The 19,343-nt window shown below is 31.4% G+C and overlaps 2 protein-coding genes and 1 long non-coding RNA gene across 3 annotated transcripts; 1 reads left to right on the top strand and 2 right to left on the bottom strand.

The window, feature by feature from the left end:
• Positions 1-1,204: 1,204 nt before the first annotated feature.
• LOC120070929 (LRR receptor-like serine/threonine-protein kinase FEI 2) lies at positions 1,205-5,172 on the bottom strand. The gene is made up of 13 exons (XM_039022842.2): positions 4,889-5,172; positions 4,659-4,794; positions 4,472-4,543; positions 4,309-4,380; positions 4,143-4,214; positions 3,847-3,918; positions 3,665-3,736; positions 3,137-3,243; positions 2,836-3,009; positions 2,399-2,731; positions 1,984-2,235; positions 1,732-1,865; positions 1,205-1,642 (listed from the first exon to the last, which is right to left on the bottom strand). Exons 1-13 carry the CDS (start codon positions 4,968-4,970, stop codon positions 1,418-1,420), a joined length of 1,803 nt encoding a protein of 600 aa, XP_038878770.1. The 5' UTR covers positions 4,971-5,172; the 3' UTR covers positions 1,205-1,417.
• An 8,394-nt stretch (positions 5,173-13,566) lies between these two features.
• LOC150037630 (uncharacterized) lies at positions 13,567-15,539 on the bottom strand. Its single transcript, XR_016527529.1, has 2 exons — positions 15,401-15,539; positions 13,567-13,935 (listed from the first exon to the last, which is right to left on the bottom strand). It is a non-coding gene; the product is annotated as an uncharacterized LOC150037630 (long non-coding RNA).
• On the top strand, positions 14,368-16,900 carry LOC120070733 (protein NRT1/ PTR FAMILY 2.10-like). The gene is made up of 4 exons (XM_039022601.2): positions 14,368-14,670; positions 14,770-14,987; positions 15,352-15,914; positions 15,993-16,900. The coding sequence occupies exons 1-4, from the start codon at positions 14,586-14,588 to the stop codon at positions 16,894-16,896; spliced, it is 1,770 nt and encodes a 589-aa protein (XP_038878529.1). The 5' UTR covers positions 14,368-14,585; the 3' UTR covers positions 16,897-16,900.
• The last annotated feature ends 2,443 nt before the right edge of the window (positions 16,901-19,343 follow it).

Genomic DNA, 19,343 nt, shown 5'->3' on the forward strand with positions numbered 1-19,343 from the left:
AATTTAATCAAAATGTTTAAAACCATTTTAAAATTTTAGAAACTATCTATGTGACTCCAAATCTATATGTCAATAATATTATTTAAAAAAGGTTTTAAAGACCAAACTAAAATTTAAATGTCAATGTTCGGTCATCATTCTTTTTCATATCTTGTATGATATAGACATATAGTAATATTTGTTTCTTTATTTATTGTTTTTTTGGAAATTTTTAAAAATAAAAAAAATAAGAAAAACTATTTAAATAAAATAGTAAAATTTAATTTTCTTTTATAGAGGTTGTATAGATTGATAGAAGTCTACTCGTGTCTATCAAATATTTTTTTTTTTTTACTATTTCTATTAATAGTCTAACATTTTTTCTACGTGAAAATTTCTTTTATAAAAAAAAAGGTTGTTATAACACAATAAAATAGATGGTACTTGGTAAGTACTATTACAGTTGGAGGGGGTCCCTCGAAGAAAAGAAAATAAAGATGCAAACAATGGTGCCACATTCTAGAAATCCCACTTGACTTACATGAGTGGGAAACCCACAAAATTATTCCAAATAAAAGACAATATTTTCATATTTGCTATTAAGAAAATACTCATTACATTTCAGACCATCTATTTTTGTACATCCCATTAAATTGTCCAATCATAATTTGGCACATGATAAATTCTTTTTACTTTTACTTTAAAATATTTTTATACATTTTTTCATGTGTATGATGAGTATGGAATGAATAAAGATTTGTACATCTTGGGATGAACTCTTGATCACTTTCATTTAATCAATCACAATTCACCTAAATGCTTCTTTTAAAGGGAAAAATAAACTATTTATGCATTATTTTATAAATAAGTGATAAAATATATCCATGTGTTTATGTTAGGAAATGTGGTCATTATATGTCTGTTATTGTTGCTCTTATCTCAAGTTTAATGAAATGTCATTTTCTCTCCAAAGAGATACATTTTAGAAATTCATGGACAGGAATGAACATGGCAAGACGTTAATTCAACACTCATTTTTCTTGAATCATAGTCTCACAAATTTATATTACCGAGCTTTGTCCTTTCTAATTATTTGGTTATGGTTTTCAATCACAAATATATTTCCTTAATTTTTCTTTATATTTGTGTTTCCAAAGGTAAAATGCTTATGCATTATGATAAACTGCATCCAACATCGTAGGCTGTTTGCAATTTATAGAACAAATTTCTTGGAAGAATGAGAAGAGATTTGATACTCCAAACAATAAAAGAAACCCAAATTCACAGAGAAGTGTCATGAATAGACTGAAATTACATGATACTCAAGCCCTCCCAACAAGAACGTGGGTTGAAAAACTAGTCCACTATAGTGAATATACTATGCAGCTGTTTCTTAACATGTTGCACAAAGTGAACAAGACCCCAAAGTTTATTACATTCAAGAATAATCCGAGTGAGACTCGGAGTAATCACTTGGGTACGGCGACATCACCTCTTGCTCTAGCTGCTGCAATATTTGGTTCATTGTAGGCCGCCTAGTCGGGTTGCCATCGGTGCACCTCGCCGCTATTTCAAGAAGCGCTTCTACAGTTTCAACATCTGCATTCTGGCACCTATTATCAACTATGTTCTCCAATTGGTCTTCTCCCCTCAGTGTGTTCAACTATTAGTCATGATCATGCCCAATTTAATAAGTTGTTTAGAGATTGACTAAGAAATGCAAGAACATGAATTGTATAGAGATTGGCTTACCCAACCAACAATATTTACGCCCCTCTTTGAGAAAAATGGATCACTTGGTCTCTTTCCTGTTACAAGCTCGAGCAAGAGAACTCCAAAGCTATAAACATCAGACTTCTCAGTTCCTATCCCACTTTCCAAGTATTCTGCTCAAGAAAGTAGGTCCAAAGAAGATTCTATTTGAGCTTATAGTTATATAATTTTCTATATTGAAGTTGAATCATCATTGTTGCTTATACCAAAGACATTAAAAGGGAATTGCACCTGGAGCCAAATAACCGAATGTGCCAGCAACAACAGTTGTGACATGCGAATCCCCATCGACCGAAAGCTTCGCAAGACCAAAGTCAGATACATGCGGCTCTAAGTTCTCGTCAAGAAGAATGTTGCTGGATTTTATGTTGCAGTGTACAATCTTTGGACAGCAATCATGATGCAAGTATGCCAGTCCTCGAGCAGATCCTAGCGCTATGTTTAATCGAGCACTCCAATCCAAAGACTTTTCTGGTCCATGTTCTGCAAATAGTGAAAACACAAGATTACAAAGAGTAGAAAAGAAGAAAAAAAATTCCACATTTCTAGAGTTCCATACTCATGATATTACATCTTTATATCTATGTTACTTCTCAATATTTCGCATTTTGAACTTCAATAGTGGAATAGGAAAATTATACGATACCGTGCAAGAAATCATCCAAGCTACCCGCTGCCAGATAGTCATATATGAGAAGCTTTGAAGAAGGAAGCCTGCAATAACCACGCAATTTCACTAAATTTATGTGTTTAATGCTACCCAATATCTCCAATTCTCTTTCAACTACTTGATCTGGACCATCTCGAGTCCTATCAATTTTCTTCACAGCAAAAGCTCCAGAATCATTCATGACCATCCGATACACGGTGCCAAACCCTCCTGAGCCAACAACATTTCCTTCATTCAGAGCCTCCAGCTTTTCTATGATCTCACATGTTGGATATGGTAGATCGCCATGGAATGTAATAAGCTTTGCACCTACATTGGGTTGTGAGGGTTGTTAATTGCGATATGTATTATTTTGAGAGAAAATGTACAAATTAGATCAAAGCCAAAGACCATGATTGAAATGAATAGCTCACTTGATTCGCGATTTCTTTGCTTCTTAACTTCCATGTAACTCTTAGCAGTTCTTTCTTTCTTTGACAGCAAACGAGTCCACATGAATACAATAAGTATAACCAACACAAACCCCGCTGATGATATTGTACCAATCAACAGTCCTTTGATGTAATGAGAGGATCGTTTTGGAGGAACTGTAAAATAAAAAACAAAATTAGTATCCATGGTTGTCTTGCGAATTTAGTCATTCTGTCACTAATTCATCTATTTGCAATATGATTAAGTGGTAAATAACTTCATTGAAGTGTAAAGAGAAATTGCCTGCAGCTTCATCACTTTCAGCATGTGGTAAAACAACAGGAAACCCCAGTGAGGTCCGGCACGGATTGTTCACTTGCCGGCCACAAAGACCTTGATTGCCAAAGAACCTGGCACGTCAAATGATTATATCATCTTGAGATACAGGATGCATTGAAGAACCAAGTCAATATGAATGGGATAAATTGGGGAGGAAAAGATGAAAAGAACTTTGAAGTCGAGGCAAACAAGCAAATGGAATGTCCTCTCCTCTCGACTTTGGCATCAACATGAACCATCCACTTGGGTTGGTACCAGTTCAATAAGACTCTCTTCTCCTGATTCTCAATTTCTCTTTTGAATGCCATAAACGTGCATATATGGCCACTTCATTAATCAATTGCATACTTCTAAGCAATGCTTGTATAAATCATAGAACTAAATCCTACCTAGGACCTAACATTATGATACGAAGCCAGTTATTCCGAGTGGTTGGCATAGACAAAGGATTTCAACATGTATAAAAGGATAGGGTCTTGATAGTGTACTTACGAGTTGTTACCAAAGGTGCTTAGAACTCCAATATCTGGAATTTCTCCAAAGAAAAAGTTGGTAGATAAATTCCTGAAATGAATACCAAGTTTGTAAGAAACGCAACAAGGATATAGTTTTAGTAATATTAACTGCAGGCATGGAAAGTCAACGTAAATGTAGCTATAGTGACTACAACTTACAAATTGCGCAAGTGTGAGAGACGACCAATTGATGATGGTATACTACCCTTAAGGGAATTGCTTGACAAATCACTACAATTAAATACCAGCGATGAAACTGAGTAACAGAGGTGAAGTACAAAACAACTACAGATACAAAAACTCAGAAGGCAAACAAACTATTAGTATTCTAATTGCAAGTTTTTCCATGTAAGTGCCTCTTTTAATCGACTTCATAAAATAGATATTAGCTAAGAAATCAAGAAGACACATAATCATCCAAGAATGAAGAGAGGAAAAAGATAAAAAAATCTCACAGAATGGTAAGGTATGAAAGGTTTCCGATATTTGATGGAATGCCACCTTGAAAATAATTAGCCCTCAAGTATCTGATTAAAAAAAATGTATAATCTCATGAAGCACTTGCAAGCACATACACAAAATGGTGGAGGAAGGGCTGTAAAAAAGATAATGGTTACTTACAGGGCTCTAAGTTCAGAACAATTGGCTAGTTCATTGGGGATATATCCATGTAAACCGTTCTGGTGGAGAGCCCTGATTACACATAAGAAAAAACAGACTTAGGTAAAGTCTATTACTCCATAATATCATAATAGAGAAGTAAGGTGCTTGTAGAGATGCTTACAGTCTCTGCAATCTACTAAGTTTACCAATGCTGGGAGAAATAATCCCTCCTAGTTGCATGAATGGTAGATTACTGGAAAACCCACATACTCAAAGATTTAAAAATGAATGCTAAAAAAAGATAGGTTAAAAGAGAGAAAGAAGTTAAATGCTCAAAAGATAGTTTAAAAGACAATGAAGTGACATACATTGAGCTGACACGAGAGTCCTGGGGATGGCAAGAGATACCAGTCCATTTGCAGGGAGATTCATCTGAAGGGCTCCAATTAGTGAGGACGTTCTTAGTGTCATTTAAACTACTTTTGATCTCCAACAATGTTAAACCTGAGACATAAGACAAAGTGAAACCAAACCCATAAGACAGAAACATAAACCCTAAAGAAATCTTCAGCAGAAAGAGCATAAGAGTAGGGTTTACCATCTTCAGTGAGAGAAAAACAGAAGTGGCTCAAAAGGGTAGCTGCTAAAATCAAGGAGGAGAACCAAATGAAGAGACCCATTTCGAACAAATTTCCACCCACTTTCAAAAATCGATTCTACAGATTATAAATCTCTTGAAGAAGCCAGTCACCGGAGCTCGTTCATCTCAGGCGAAGAACCCCTTTTAAAACATGGTCGAGAAGATTGAAAGAACGAGAGATTTCGTTGTGGAAGAACTAATCAAAGCAAATGGGGGGAGAGGTTGTATGATCTGACATGTACAGATCAGGAAAGGAGGAGGACAAGTTTTTGAATGGGCATTGGAAATCGTGCGAAAATGCAGTAGCCGTTTGTCGTAAGCTGAAATTCAAAAAAAGAAACAGTCTTGAGATTCAAAATTCATATTTAAATGATGATATATCTCTATTGCTCCATAATCTCTGGTCTTTTTCTTAAGAACATAACTTTTTTAGCATTTACATTATTACAACAGCATAGATGTTCACTTTTGAAGTGGGATTAATTTATTCAAAGCTATAATGGGAAAGTTGGATATGTGATTGTTTCAAAATCATCCAGACATGCTCATAAAATTCGGAGGAAGTAGAAAAAAGCAAAGAAAAAAAACTAACTGAAGACACCAATTTGCATTTTAAGATGACAAGAGAAATAACAAATTTTAAAATTTTATTTAGAAAAATGACAAAAGAATTTCAAATTTATAAAAATAGCAAAACGGGTTTATATAATAGAAAATATTAATTAATAAATGATAAAACTATCATAAAACAACAAAATTAAAGATAAACGAGAATACAAAAATACACTGCTCTAAAAACAAATCGAATTTCACAAATACACTCTACCTAAACATTATAGAACCACGAATACACAATATTAATACACAATATCTAAACATTTTAGAAGCAAAAATTAAAAATTACCTAATATGATCATTAGCACTTCCAAAATTATCCAATATGGTCCTTAGCACTCCAAAATCACTCAATATGGTCCTTAGCACTTCTATCTGCCTATAGAACGTGTGTATGCGAGAGAAAAAGACAACCAAGCGGTGGGGGTCATTAGAAACTTATGGATATCTACAACGATGGACTTCCTCCAAAGTGAGAAAGAGCAAAGTTGATTGTACCAGCATTGTTGGCAAATGAGTATTTAAAAGAATTACCATTTCAAGACGATTTGACTACTATAATGATTGTATTTGACATCAAACCAGTTTTAGGGAGTTTCATTATTTTCTTTCCATATGAAAATTTTTCTCGTAGAATCTTGAAGGCCAACTTTAAATATTATTAATACCAGAATGTCATTGCTGAAAGCGATGTTCAAAATAAACAAAAACAAGAAACATGCTTACGAGCAAAAAAGGTTGGCAACTTGGCAAGGGTAGTCGTCAAAAGCTAGCCAATACGATGAAATTTGAGAAATGGTTGTTAAATCAACTATTAAAGACATGAGATTGAGAAGGAGAAAAAAAGATTTTAGGACAGCCAAGTGAAAAAGATAAAGAATATGAGATTTAAGATTTTTTGTTATCTTATTTTATTATTAATAATAACAATAATAATATTATTATTAACCAAATGAATAATATATATATATAACGTACATGTTTCGAACCTTTAAAGTTTAGTTCTCATTTATATGTTTCTTTTTAAGTACAACATGCGTGTTTTTATATGAAAATTGAAAACATAAAAAATATTTTCATAAAAACTATGAAGACAAAAAAAGATCAAATTAATATGATAATAATATGTATAAAATAATGAAAAAAATATTTAGATACAATTGAATTTGTAACAAATATTTAGATAAATCAAAAGTTAGTTAGATAAAATCAAATTTAATAATAAAAGATAAATTCAAATATAAATTGGAGAGAAAAATTAAGTTTTTGTTTATTGTGATTAATTAGATAAGTTAAGTAGTTAGATAAAATATAATTTGATAATAAGATAATAAAATATAAATTCAAATATAATTTCGAGGGAGAAAATCAAGAAATAAGCTTGTTTATTTACAATTACCGTGTACTCATAATTCCATTTTTAATTAAGCTTAAAAAATTACACTGTATTTATAAATCCATCAACCACAAAACCTGTAAAATAAGCCTAATTTGTTATAGAGTCATAACAAAAATAGCAACATTGCAAAAATGAATTCTTATTTGTTTGTCAAAAAGACAAATTAATGGTATAATAATATAAGAAGAAGATAATATAATAAGATAGCTAATTTGAATCAGTTAGGGGGAGAAAAATAAGGAAGAGATTGATTTATTTTAAATCAATTTGTGAAGTAGTTATCAAAATTTAATTTAAATATTAAAAAAAATCAAATTCCAAAAGAGAGGAAAAATTACGTAATGATGCTCATTTTAAGTTTTGGAATTGGGTCTGTTAAATTATAATATGATTAATTTGGTTATTAATCAATATTTATATCCCGATTATTAATCAAGCTCTCCACTTATATTTATATCTTGGTTATTAATAAAACTCTACACTCACACTGTATTTAATATTCCGGACATACGAACTAACTAAGAGCAAGTCAGATATTATCAAAATGTCAGCTAAAACAGTGACTAAATATGAAATAGATACAATTGAATCTATTAACATATACAAAATAATTTAAAACTTTAAAAATATGGGAAAATATCTTATTAATTTATTAAAAATATGTATAAAATAATGAAAGACAATTCAAATATTGAATAAATTTAAAATTTGATTAGATAAATGAAATTTGATATTATATAGATATTTAAAATATAAATTTGATTGAAAAATCTGAATATTTAATTATTTGAAAAGTAGTTAAACAACATCTAAACTAATAGAAAAATCTGAAATGTCAACTACTTATTAAAATTAGTTGTAACGAATAAAGTTGTAGCTGAATTAACATGTGTGCTCAATAATTAGATAAGTCAATAAGTTCAATCATATGTGTTGACAACAATAACCAAACAGTACCTTATCTGAAAATTAAAATTGTTTAATTGTTTGAAAGGTTAGAATAAATATGCATAATGCTCAAACTACCATGATTTAAATCTTACCAAAAATATACTAAGATAGAAGAAAATTCTCATGATTTTGATAAGCACAATATGTGAAAAAGATGACTAAGAAGTCTATGGAATTCTCTATAAGAGTGAATTATGTAAATCTAAATTTATTTAACCCAGATATAGTTTGTTAGTTTTTTTTTTTTTTTAATATATATATATATAGTACAATGGGGTAAAGAACTTTGAAGGTTAATATTATTGTTAGAGGATAATTAGCTAATAGCCCACCGTTCTACGTATCCCAAAAAGGAAAAGGACGTTTCGCAAGCTGCAATGATCGAGCCAAAAATATTATTTTCCATTGAAAAAGGCAAAGAAGTCCCGAGCTAATGTCAATTAAGCCTACTGTTAGCGCATGTTATTGGCATTATAGAGCCCAAACATGAATTATAAGGAGTGTCAGGAAACGTTGGTATAAACAGGAAAACACCACCACCTCAAAAGTTAAGTAATATTATCTTGCTCAGCTCGACATTGCTACAATTAAATACTGACTTAATCATCAAAGTATATTTGACACAATATCACACTGATATGAGATTCTGTCTTGTAGGTGAATTTGTCTTGGAGGACTACCAGTATCATGCATCAATGTATATTATATTATAAAGATGTAGTTTATCACCATATAAATTTTGATAATCAAAATTGAATCAATTTATACCTCTTAACTTTGGGAGGTTAATCAACTCAAAATTCAAACTAATAACTATATCAATTAAAAGCTTGAATTTTCATAAATGAACCAATTTAGATTTGGTTATATATTTTTTTAAATCACCAATATATAAAAGTCCTTTAAAATAGAAATCAATCTAATATTAGAATTAAGAAAATCTTGAAATAGTAACTTTTCATAGTATTTAGATTTTTTTGTTATTATAATAGGATTATTAGGTGATCTTGAGTTGATTGGAAGTAGAACAAATTAGTCACATGAGTCTAGCTCGACTGACATAAATTTATACTACCAACTTCGAATTCTATTCTTACTCATATATCATTAAAATAATAATAATAATAATAATCCCAAATAAAAATAGTTACGAATTAAGTTATTAAAATGAGCTTTTGATAAATAAATAAAAGGGCTGCTTGCAAAAATGACAAAATGAGTTAGGAGAATTAGGCCCATAGCCCAGTCCACAAATATATAAAAAAAAGAAAAAAAAAATGAAAAATGAAAAATGTCCTAAATGTCTTCTACTGCATGGTCACGCTTTCCACCGCTCAATTTTAAAAAGATTTGGTTTTTATTTTATTCCCATTTTGGCTTCTACTTTTCCTCTTCCCATTTAATTTGGAAACAAAATGTTTTCCGACCAATTTATTTGAAGTAACTACAATATTTTTCAACCAATTAATTTGAAAAAAAAATGTACTATTGTTGGTAAACTTTGTTGATATTATGTTGATCTACCTTATAACGATACATCCATTTATATTATTGATATACCTAACTAACATATTACTGATATATTTTATAATAAATTAATAAACTTTACTGATATACTATTCATATATTTTATAATGATGCACTAGTTTATAATGTCAATGCACTTAATTGACATACTGTTGATGTACTTTATAACTATCTACATACTTATATTACTGATCAAGACGGATTTAGTATGGATTGAGGGGTGCTCGAGCCTCCTCAACTTTATGCTCTTTATATAATATATACATAAAAAATTAACATAGTATCAAAACCACTAGGCTAGATCATGTATTAAACTTAAGTTCAAATTTCTATGTATATATTATATACATAAGAAATATATCTTTCAACCTCTATTAAACCTAAGTTCAAGTTTCTAGATCATGTACTTAAGTGATATATTGTTAATATAGTTTATAACGATACATATGTTTATATTGTTGATACACTTGGTTAATATATGGTTGATATATTTTATAATGATATATTTGACTAAAATGATGTTCATATACTTTACAATGATACACGTGTTTATTCTATTGATACATTTGACATCGATATACTTTATATTGATGTATATGTCTATACTTTCGATCCATTTGGGTTGTTACCGATAATTAACTTTGAGAAATGATAGTATATGTTACAAATGAATTATAAATAACTATTTGAATAATAGATAAAAATTGATATAATTAATATTGAAGGATATCAATATTATCATTGATAAACATCTTTTATAGAAAGAAAATAATAAAAGAAGATTTTATTTTACACAAACCAAATTGAAATACAAGGTGAATTAAGCTAAAAACAAAAATAAAAAATAAAAAATAAAACAGCTCTACCCACAGTTCTTGAAATTGTTTTAAAACTGAGGTCAAGATTTAGATTACCAACATTGTTTTTAGTTGAGCATCGTCATCCTGAGAATTGCACTGTGATTTGTCCTTATTATTTTCTTGAAAGTGATTAGGTTAAGAAACAATAAATTTGAGGAAAACATCGCAACACATGTAAGAAGAAACTAGAAAAAAAATAATAATAAATAAATAATTATGGAACTGATACCCATTTTATTTTTTAAAATTAAGTCTATAGACATTACTATCATCTCTAAATCTCTTCATTTGTTATCTACTTTTTATTAATGGTTTAAAAAATCAAGCTAAATTTTAAAAACTGAAAAAGTAGTTTTCGAAAAGTTATTTTTGTTTTTGGAATTTGGATAAAAACTCAACCATTTTATAAGAAATATAGATGAAATATACTTAATTTTTTTAAAAAAATAAAAAAATCAAATAGTTACGAACGGATTAAATTAATTAGAAAACAGAGCTGGAAGGTAGAGATAGGATTGTTGTTCACATTACTGGCACAAAAACAAAAACAAAATCGTCCCTGAATTTATAGAAGAGAAAATGCTGAGAAAAATTAAAATCTGGATTAAAAAAAAGACAGAAAATGATAATTTAAATATTTTGCTATATCTGCAAAACGACAAATCTCAAGGATACACTTGCAATTTCGCTAATCAATTTTGGCACCCATTGCAATCTCCCTAAATAAAACTCCCATATGAAATGTTGATTTAATTTGGAGATATATTGATGCTAGATTTGTAGGAACAACTCCATTAGGATGAAATGATGGTTATTGTTAAGTAAAGAATTAAGAAGCTTTTGTTCATACCCAAAAGGTTCATTTTTTTGTCTGTACTGAACAAAACAAAAGATTCATTATTATTTGAGATAGTTTTGAAGTGTGACGTTTCAAAGCATAGGATTATTCAACCTTCAACTTGTTTGATCACTTTGTCTTATCTTTTGATCCCATCACACAGCTTTGAGCTTCAAACACACGTCTCTGTTTCAAAGACCTTTCTGCAATAACAACCAAAATTGCCTTCAATATATAAATTTCTAAAGTGGATCTAAAAAAACAAGATAGAAATCATAAACATGAAGAGTCTATTGTCCAAGTGGTATATCTTAAGAGTCAACTCTCAAACTTAAATTGAATGAAAGAAGTTATGAACCAGCCATGGTAATGTGTAGTGTTCTAATATTCATAGTAAATAAGGAAGGGACCAAATCTCCATTATATCAATATACGTGGAGGGCATTCATATAGTCCTCAACAAGTCTATTTTTCAGTTCATGCGTTCATATTAGCTAAATAAATATCTCCTCCAATATAATTCAAATCAAATGATAGAATTAGAAATCTCGTTGGATTTAGATGCTTTTACTTTTTTCCATGCTAATTGAAAGTGATATATTGTGACATTCAATTTGAATTGTATTTTCTATCCTTTGGAAAAAAACCAAACTCTCAATTAATGAGCATAATCCAATAATATGATTGACTGGTTTAAATAATGTTTCACATCATTCTATTATATCAAAGTTCCATCTCTAAACAATCCTCCGCTATGACTTTAACATATGAAACTAACTCTACATTTCATACAAGACCCCTCTCTAAGCCTGCTATACCTTTTTCTTTTCTTTCTTATTTTACTAGAGTTAGGCACAGTAGACTTGAGGGTGAGAAAAGTCACGGGGAAGCGTTTGAGGCATTGACTTGAGTTAAGTTGTGTTTTTACCTCAAATCAATGTTTGCTCTCTTCTCCCTCCCTCCAATGTTTATAATGACTCCACTCATCGGCCATCGTCGACAACCAATTCCGACAACAATCATCGCCGGCGACATGCTCTAAAAATCACTTCTGATGGCTAACATCGTGGGGACCAACACCGTGTGACTACCTCCAATATCTAACTTCTAGCAACAGTAACTACCGTCGTCAACTGTTGTTGTCTCACTTTGGCAACATGCTATAATGACCACCTCCACTAGCCAAACTCCAACAACTACCTCTTACGAAGACCACCTTTGGCAATCCTCTCTGGTGATCACCTCTAACATCCAACTTCATGTGATTATTACATTCGATGGCTAACTTCGACGATCAATTCCAATGACCAACTCCATCGATCATTTTCAACAACTAACTCCAATGACCAACCCAGCTGATCATATATTCAAATATATATATATATAACTTGGGCAATGAAAGTGTTTTTAAATACAAAATGAAAACTATTAGTTCAGACTGCTTAATAGTCGTCTTATATATTAATTTAACATTAATAGAAATACTTTGAGCATGTAGCCAAATCAAATAAACTTGTATATAAAAATACTTTTGATAAATATGTATAAAAAGTGTTTAAATGCAAATGACTTTTTGAAAAAACATTCCATCTCTTGTCTAAAAGCTCAACCACGAATGCTTAGCACCATGACCACATCTCCTAAGACTCTAATATCACTTGTTAGGGGCAATAGACGTCCAAATATCTTTATGATGGTATGATATTATCCATTTTGGGCATAGATCCATTTTGGGCATAGACCCTCATGACTCTAGTTTCACTCAAAAGGTCTTATACCATTTGTGATAATTATCCTCCCTTATATATCTATAATCATCATCTAATCTAACAAATATGAGGTCGTGATCATATTCCCAACACCAACATACATACATAATATATGAACTCTAACCTACAATTTGACATAATATTCCATAAAAAAATCCTAAACCTCTTGATTGTCTACCCCTTTTTTTTAAAACGTAACACTCATATATTCCACTAATGTGAAAATATATCGTAATTTTATTGTTTGTATAAGAGTATTTTGTCTACCTCAAGTATAATGATTGTATATAAAAAAATAAATAAATTGTAAAGTATGTATGAAGGGTTTAAATCGACATCTTGAATTGAGTGTTAAACATTTAAGAAAATATGTGTACAATTGAAGTGTTAAAAAAAAATTAAGCAAACAAAAATAACCACTAAGATTACAGAAAAATGTACCAAATATATTCTGATCCAATAACTCAATTCTGCACCTCAAACACAAACTTTGAAATTCAGACTAAACAACGCTTCATTCTAAACACAAACTTTCTAATTCCACAGATGTATTGACTCTATAAACATATTAACTCCAAACTTCAAAACTCAATTCAACATCCTCAACCAACGTCTAAAGAAAAATATATCTCATAAATGATCATTATTAAAGCGTGAATACGAACAAGGGCAATCCATACAATAATAGACATTTTATTAGATCAATTTCTCTGTTTGGGACCATCAACCTCATGGAAATATGGCATTTTATGTGCTTCACAAAACTCAGGCAAGCATTTATGAAGTCTCTCAAATTCAAATTCTACTGTACACATCATTAATCTATAAGCAGTTTTAATGAGCTTATTGAATGCTACATGCAACTGTTTAAAAAAAAAAAAAAAGGAAAAGCAAGTGCTTTTTGTACTAACTCAAAGCTGTCTCATTAATTCAGCACTTTCAAAACTTTGAGAGGCAATGAATTGCTGTGTATTCAGGCCAGGAATAGCATCACAGCCTGCTGTACCTTCCATCACAGTGAAGGGCTTTGGTATTAATTGGTTTCCCTGCAAAACAGCATTTTCGATAAGGACAAATCAACATACTTTGTCCAATCGCTTGGTACGCTGACATCACAATGCAGAAAGTTTGTAAATGGAGACTTTGTTGTAAAATAAAGATGAGAGATGCTTATGTTTATGTTTATGGAGTCACGTCAATGAGTTTCAAATACCAAATATAATGTTTAGTATTTGAAAAACAAGAGAGCTAATACTAAAGGGAACTCAATTTCATAAATCTATGATACAATGAACTTAAACTAATTAACAAGTTAGTTAAACCCAAAAGACGAGATCAGAATTGACTCTATTTGAGAATTAATGTGTGAGATTTCATATCCCTCCCCTGATATCTATTTGAGCTATATTAATTAAACAACTTTGATCATCCTGCACACGTTTCACTTTCTCATTACATCTTTGTCCTTATTACTATTCAGGGAAAGACACATCACAAATCTTCGAAAGCTAACAAAAAGTAGTTATCTCGATCCAACACTTCATATGCTGATACAGCACATTCAAATTTGACAACCTGTTGAACCAAAGAAGCAAATGCAATATTGAAAGCATAAGTAAACTATGTAGTGGATCAAAGTATAAAAGGGCTCGTGTAGAAAAGGATAATAAGATCAGAGTGGTTCCGAGGAAGTACCATGGAAAGAAATAATGAAGATGTTCACAATCTTGATGAGCCTAAGGTCAATTATAAAGGAGTCAAGGCCATGCCATTTGTAGTAGGTTCGTAAGATAAGTCAATAAAAAACACAAATCAAGCTTCCATTTTTGTTTTGTTTTGATATTTGTAATGTTAATTAATATGTGGGTTTGTTGATTTAGGGAATGAAACTTTTGAGAAGCTAGGGACTACAGGCACTTCTTCAAACCTTTTGGTGTATTTGACAGATGTATTTCACATGAAAAATATCACTGCCACAACTCTTATGAACATTTTCCATGGCAGCACCAACTTTTCCACTTTGTTTGGAGCATTTCTTTGTGACACTTATTTTGGACGTTACAAGACCTTAGGATATGCCTCCATTGCTTCATTATTGGTACGGCTGCTCCTATTTGTTTGAGTTTCTCTTATAAAACACACAAAATGCCAGCTTACTCAGAAACCCCATGCACATGTATACATGCATAAATTAAATTATCATCCATTTGGAATGAGATTTTAAATGCACTTAGAAAGTCAGTCTGAACGAGTCCTTTATAACATGGAACACACACATATATATATACACATTCCCTAAATTGGCAAATTCGCTAAATTGGTTGTTTTCATGTCACTGATCACTCACACAGGGGATGTTTGAGTCCTTTATAACATGGAACACACACACATATATATACACATTCCCTAAATTGGCTAATTCGCTAAATTGGTTGTTTTCATGTCACTGATCACTCACACAGGGGATGGTTGTACTAACACTGACAGCAACAATAGAGAAGTTGCACCCACCAGATTGTGGAAAGGGCAGTGCAGGCGGGCCTTGCCTAGAGCCAACACCATGGCAGATTGCATTTCTGTTATTTGGATTAGGACTGCTTGTAATTGGAGCTGGTGGAATCAGACCCTGCAACTTGGCTTTTGGAGCAGACCAATTCAATCCCAACACAGCCTCGGGGAAGTTAGGAATAAACAGTTTCTTCAACTGGTACTACTTCACCTTCACATTTGCCATGATGATATCTTTAACCATCATTGTATATGTCCAAACTGAAGTGAGCTGGGCTTGGGGATTAGCCATTCCTGCTTTCCTCATGTTCCTATCCTGTGCACTTTTCTTCATGGGTTCCTGGATTTATGTCAAATTAGAACCCGATGGGAGTCCTTTCACAAGTGTAATGCGAGTTCTGATGGCTGCTTTCAAGAAAAGACAATTGCCATTGCCAGACCAGCAATGGCCATCTCTTTTTAACCACATTCCCCCAAACTCCATCAATTCCAAGCTTCCTTGCACAGATCAATTCAGGTAGACTTCCACTTTCAAAGCTTTTAAGTCTTCAACCAAACCTTGAAAGCTAAAACAAAACCCTTTTATTGCTTGCAGCTTCCTAGACAAGGCAGCAATCATAACCCCAGAAGACAAATTCAAATCAGATGGATCAGCAGCCGATCCATGGACACTGTGCAGCACACAACAAGTAGAAGAAGTAAAATGCTTAGTGAGAGTAATACCAATCTGGGGTGCAGCCATAATCTACCATGTCGCTACCACACAGCAACAAACATACGTTGTATTTCAAGCCCTACAATCCGATAGGCGTTTATTCTTTGGGAACACCCATTATTTCAAAATCCCAGCCGCTTCTTACACAATCTTCACCATGATTGGGCTCACCATCTGGATCCCTTTCTACGATCGAATCTTAGTCCCTTCTCTGCGCCGAATCACCGCCAGAGAAGGCGGCATTACGCTCCTACAAAAGATGGGGCTCGGAATGGGAATCGCCATTGTAACAATGTTTATCTCAGCATTAGTGGAACAAAAGAGGAGGAATTTAGCCCTTACACAGCCATTGTGCGAAGAAACAGGGAGAAGGGGTTCAGTCTCTTCCATGTCGGCGCTCTGGTTGGTCCCTCAGTTGACGCTGATTGGGTTGTCGGAGGCGTTCACCGTGATTGCCCAAGTCGAATTTTACTACAAGGAGTTTCCTGAGAACATGAGAAGCATTGGGGGGTCGTTGTCATTTGTGGGTCTTGCACTTTCGAATTATTTAAGTGGGTTTATGGTGACGGTGGTTCACCGCGTCAGCGCCGGAAACTGGTTGCCGGAAGATCTGAACGAGGGTCGGTTGGATTACTTCTATTTCTTGGTATCGGGATTGGAAGCTGTGAATTTGGGGTACTTCGTGCTGTGTTCCAAGTGGTACAAGTACAAAGGGAGTGGAAGCCATGGCGTTGATGAGATGGACTTCGGGAAGACCGAATTTGAGAAAACTGTGGTTTATTGATTATGCAATGTTTTCTTTTTCTTTTCTTCTTAAAGTATGGGGATGTAGGAAGGAAGGAAGCATCCATTTCACATTAACTTAAACCTCACTTTGGTTAATCTCTTCCATTTGTAACTTCCTTTCTTTGTTTTTTTTCTTTTCTTTTTATTATTATACTTATGAATATGTATTGTAATGTCAATTAGGGTTTTGGCCCTAACATCTAAACTTCTTACCATTGATTTACATAAATTAAATTATATATCCTTCAATCATTGTAACAATTTTTCTATGGATATATTGCGTTCATTCCTTCTACAGAAATAATGTTTTAAACTAGATAGTGTCGTTGTTATTTGAGTAAATATATATTTTTACATTTACCTAAGAAATCCAAGATTTGAGTCTCCTTATCTTACATGTTGTTGATCTTAAAATAATAATAATAATAATAGCCGCAACAATATTGTTGCTTAGAATTTATAATATCTATTATAATTATAAAAAAAAAAAAATTATCCTCATCCTTCAGATAATGTCAGCATTCGTGTTGTCACCAATTGAGTAAACATATTTTTACGCTCAACTAAGAAGTCAAAGATTCCAGTCTCCTAATCTTGTATGTCGTTGAACTTATAATAATAATAGTAGTAATAGTATTGTTTAGAAGATATAATATCTATTATCATTATAAAAAATGACATGATAAATGTTCGTAAATAAATAGTTTGCCATTGTTGCATGGGTGTTACACTTCACCAATAATCAATAGATCTAATAAAATAAACTTAATTGGAGGATAAATGTTACATAAACTAAATTTTAAATGAATATAAAATTAATTGAAATTAATACTAAAACATAGAAATAAAAAAATAAAAAAAAATAAAAAGATTATTGTTAATAGTTTTTTTTATGATAATTTAAAACTAACATTAAATATAATTTTTATGACGGTGTACAACTAATCTGTTATAAAAATTTCCAGAATCTTCAAAAAGTTTTGTCAAAATGCGAACATTTCCTAAAAATTATCACCAAAAGGCTCTCTATCATCGGCATCCATTTGCATGGACATCCCCAGATTTTCAATTATTAAGAAACGTGCTTTCTGATACCTACCTAACTCATGTTTGGGTATTTTCATTCAATAAAAAATTACAATTGTTTGCAAGATTCTAACTTGCATCTAAGATTTAAATTGTTGTAGTGAATCGCTATTTTAGCGGTATAGTTCAAATAGTAATTGTGAATGTAAATACTATGAACATTAAATTTAGGAGTGATGTTAATAAGATAGTGAGAATTGAGATGGAGAAAATTCTAGTACTTTATAATACATACTTCTTCCATTCAATATTTGATACGTCATTAGATAATCTATTATTTTATCTCATAGTTCCATATCTTTAAATGGTTATTTTATGACAAACTGGTTATTGATATAAAACGTAAACTTTTTATATACTACATCAAATCTTTGTAAACTTTTTAATGGAAGGACACATACCCTCTTACATTGGCCAGCCATCACTTTTTACTTTGAATTAATTTAGAGTACAAATAAAAGCATATGCAAAAGTAGTAACATTTTTAGCAAAGGATGGATTGAAGGTGAAACAAATTTGGAATATTGTATTAGGTGAAGGGAAAGCAAAAGAGGCAAATATATCAAAACTAAGAAAGCAATCATTTATAGAAACTTCGACCTTTTATTCACTAAATAGTCATCCATGAGTCTAAGTAAATTCTAAATTTTTAAAAGTAAACATTTGCTTAAACGTAACACAATTTAGGTCTAGGTAATTTCTACTAATAACATCTTGATGTTACAATTTTAACTTTTTTCGATTTGAAGTAAAAACTTTCCACTAATTTTAAGTCATTAGAATTCGATTTTCAAACTTTTAAGTAAATACGTAAAACAACGCGATTGTATTTTTACTTTTAAATTTATAAGTCCATTTTTTGTTCTTAAAAAAATAATGTAATTTAATTTGAAAGCATTGATTTTATTTTTATTGAATGGATGACAAATAATTTTATTATAAAAAAAAGTTTGTCAAAATTTATCTTTGTGTTTACTTTGTATATGCAACAAACGTGTCTAAATTGTGTATTGTTTTGCCCTTGGTCACTGCAAAAAGATTTGATGGATCAACTTGTTGGTATGTGGGGACTAATAGGTGAGAGGTCATTCTCGACATTTTACTTTTCCTACTCTTAGATTGTTGCATTCTTTCAATATATACACATCATCAATTATTGATCATATTCTTAGAAATATGTACATAAATGAACTTCACACTTTTTCTGCAATATGATTTATTCAATTTTTATATATATTAAGGCATATAATGTGTGTCTCAACCTATACTAGATTATAGTATAAGTTTATTGTATGATAGTTATAATTATAAGTTTAATTCTAATTTTTCATTATTGTGGTTAATTTGATAGCTATAATT

Source organism: Benincasa hispida, chromosome 2 (genome assembly GCF_027475165.1).
Source record: "Benincasa hispida cultivar pf3 chromosome 2, pf3_genome.v1.1, whole genome shotgun sequence".
Taxonomy (NCBI): domain Eukaryota; kingdom Viridiplantae; phylum Streptophyta; class Magnoliopsida; order Cucurbitales; family Cucurbitaceae; genus Benincasa; species Benincasa hispida.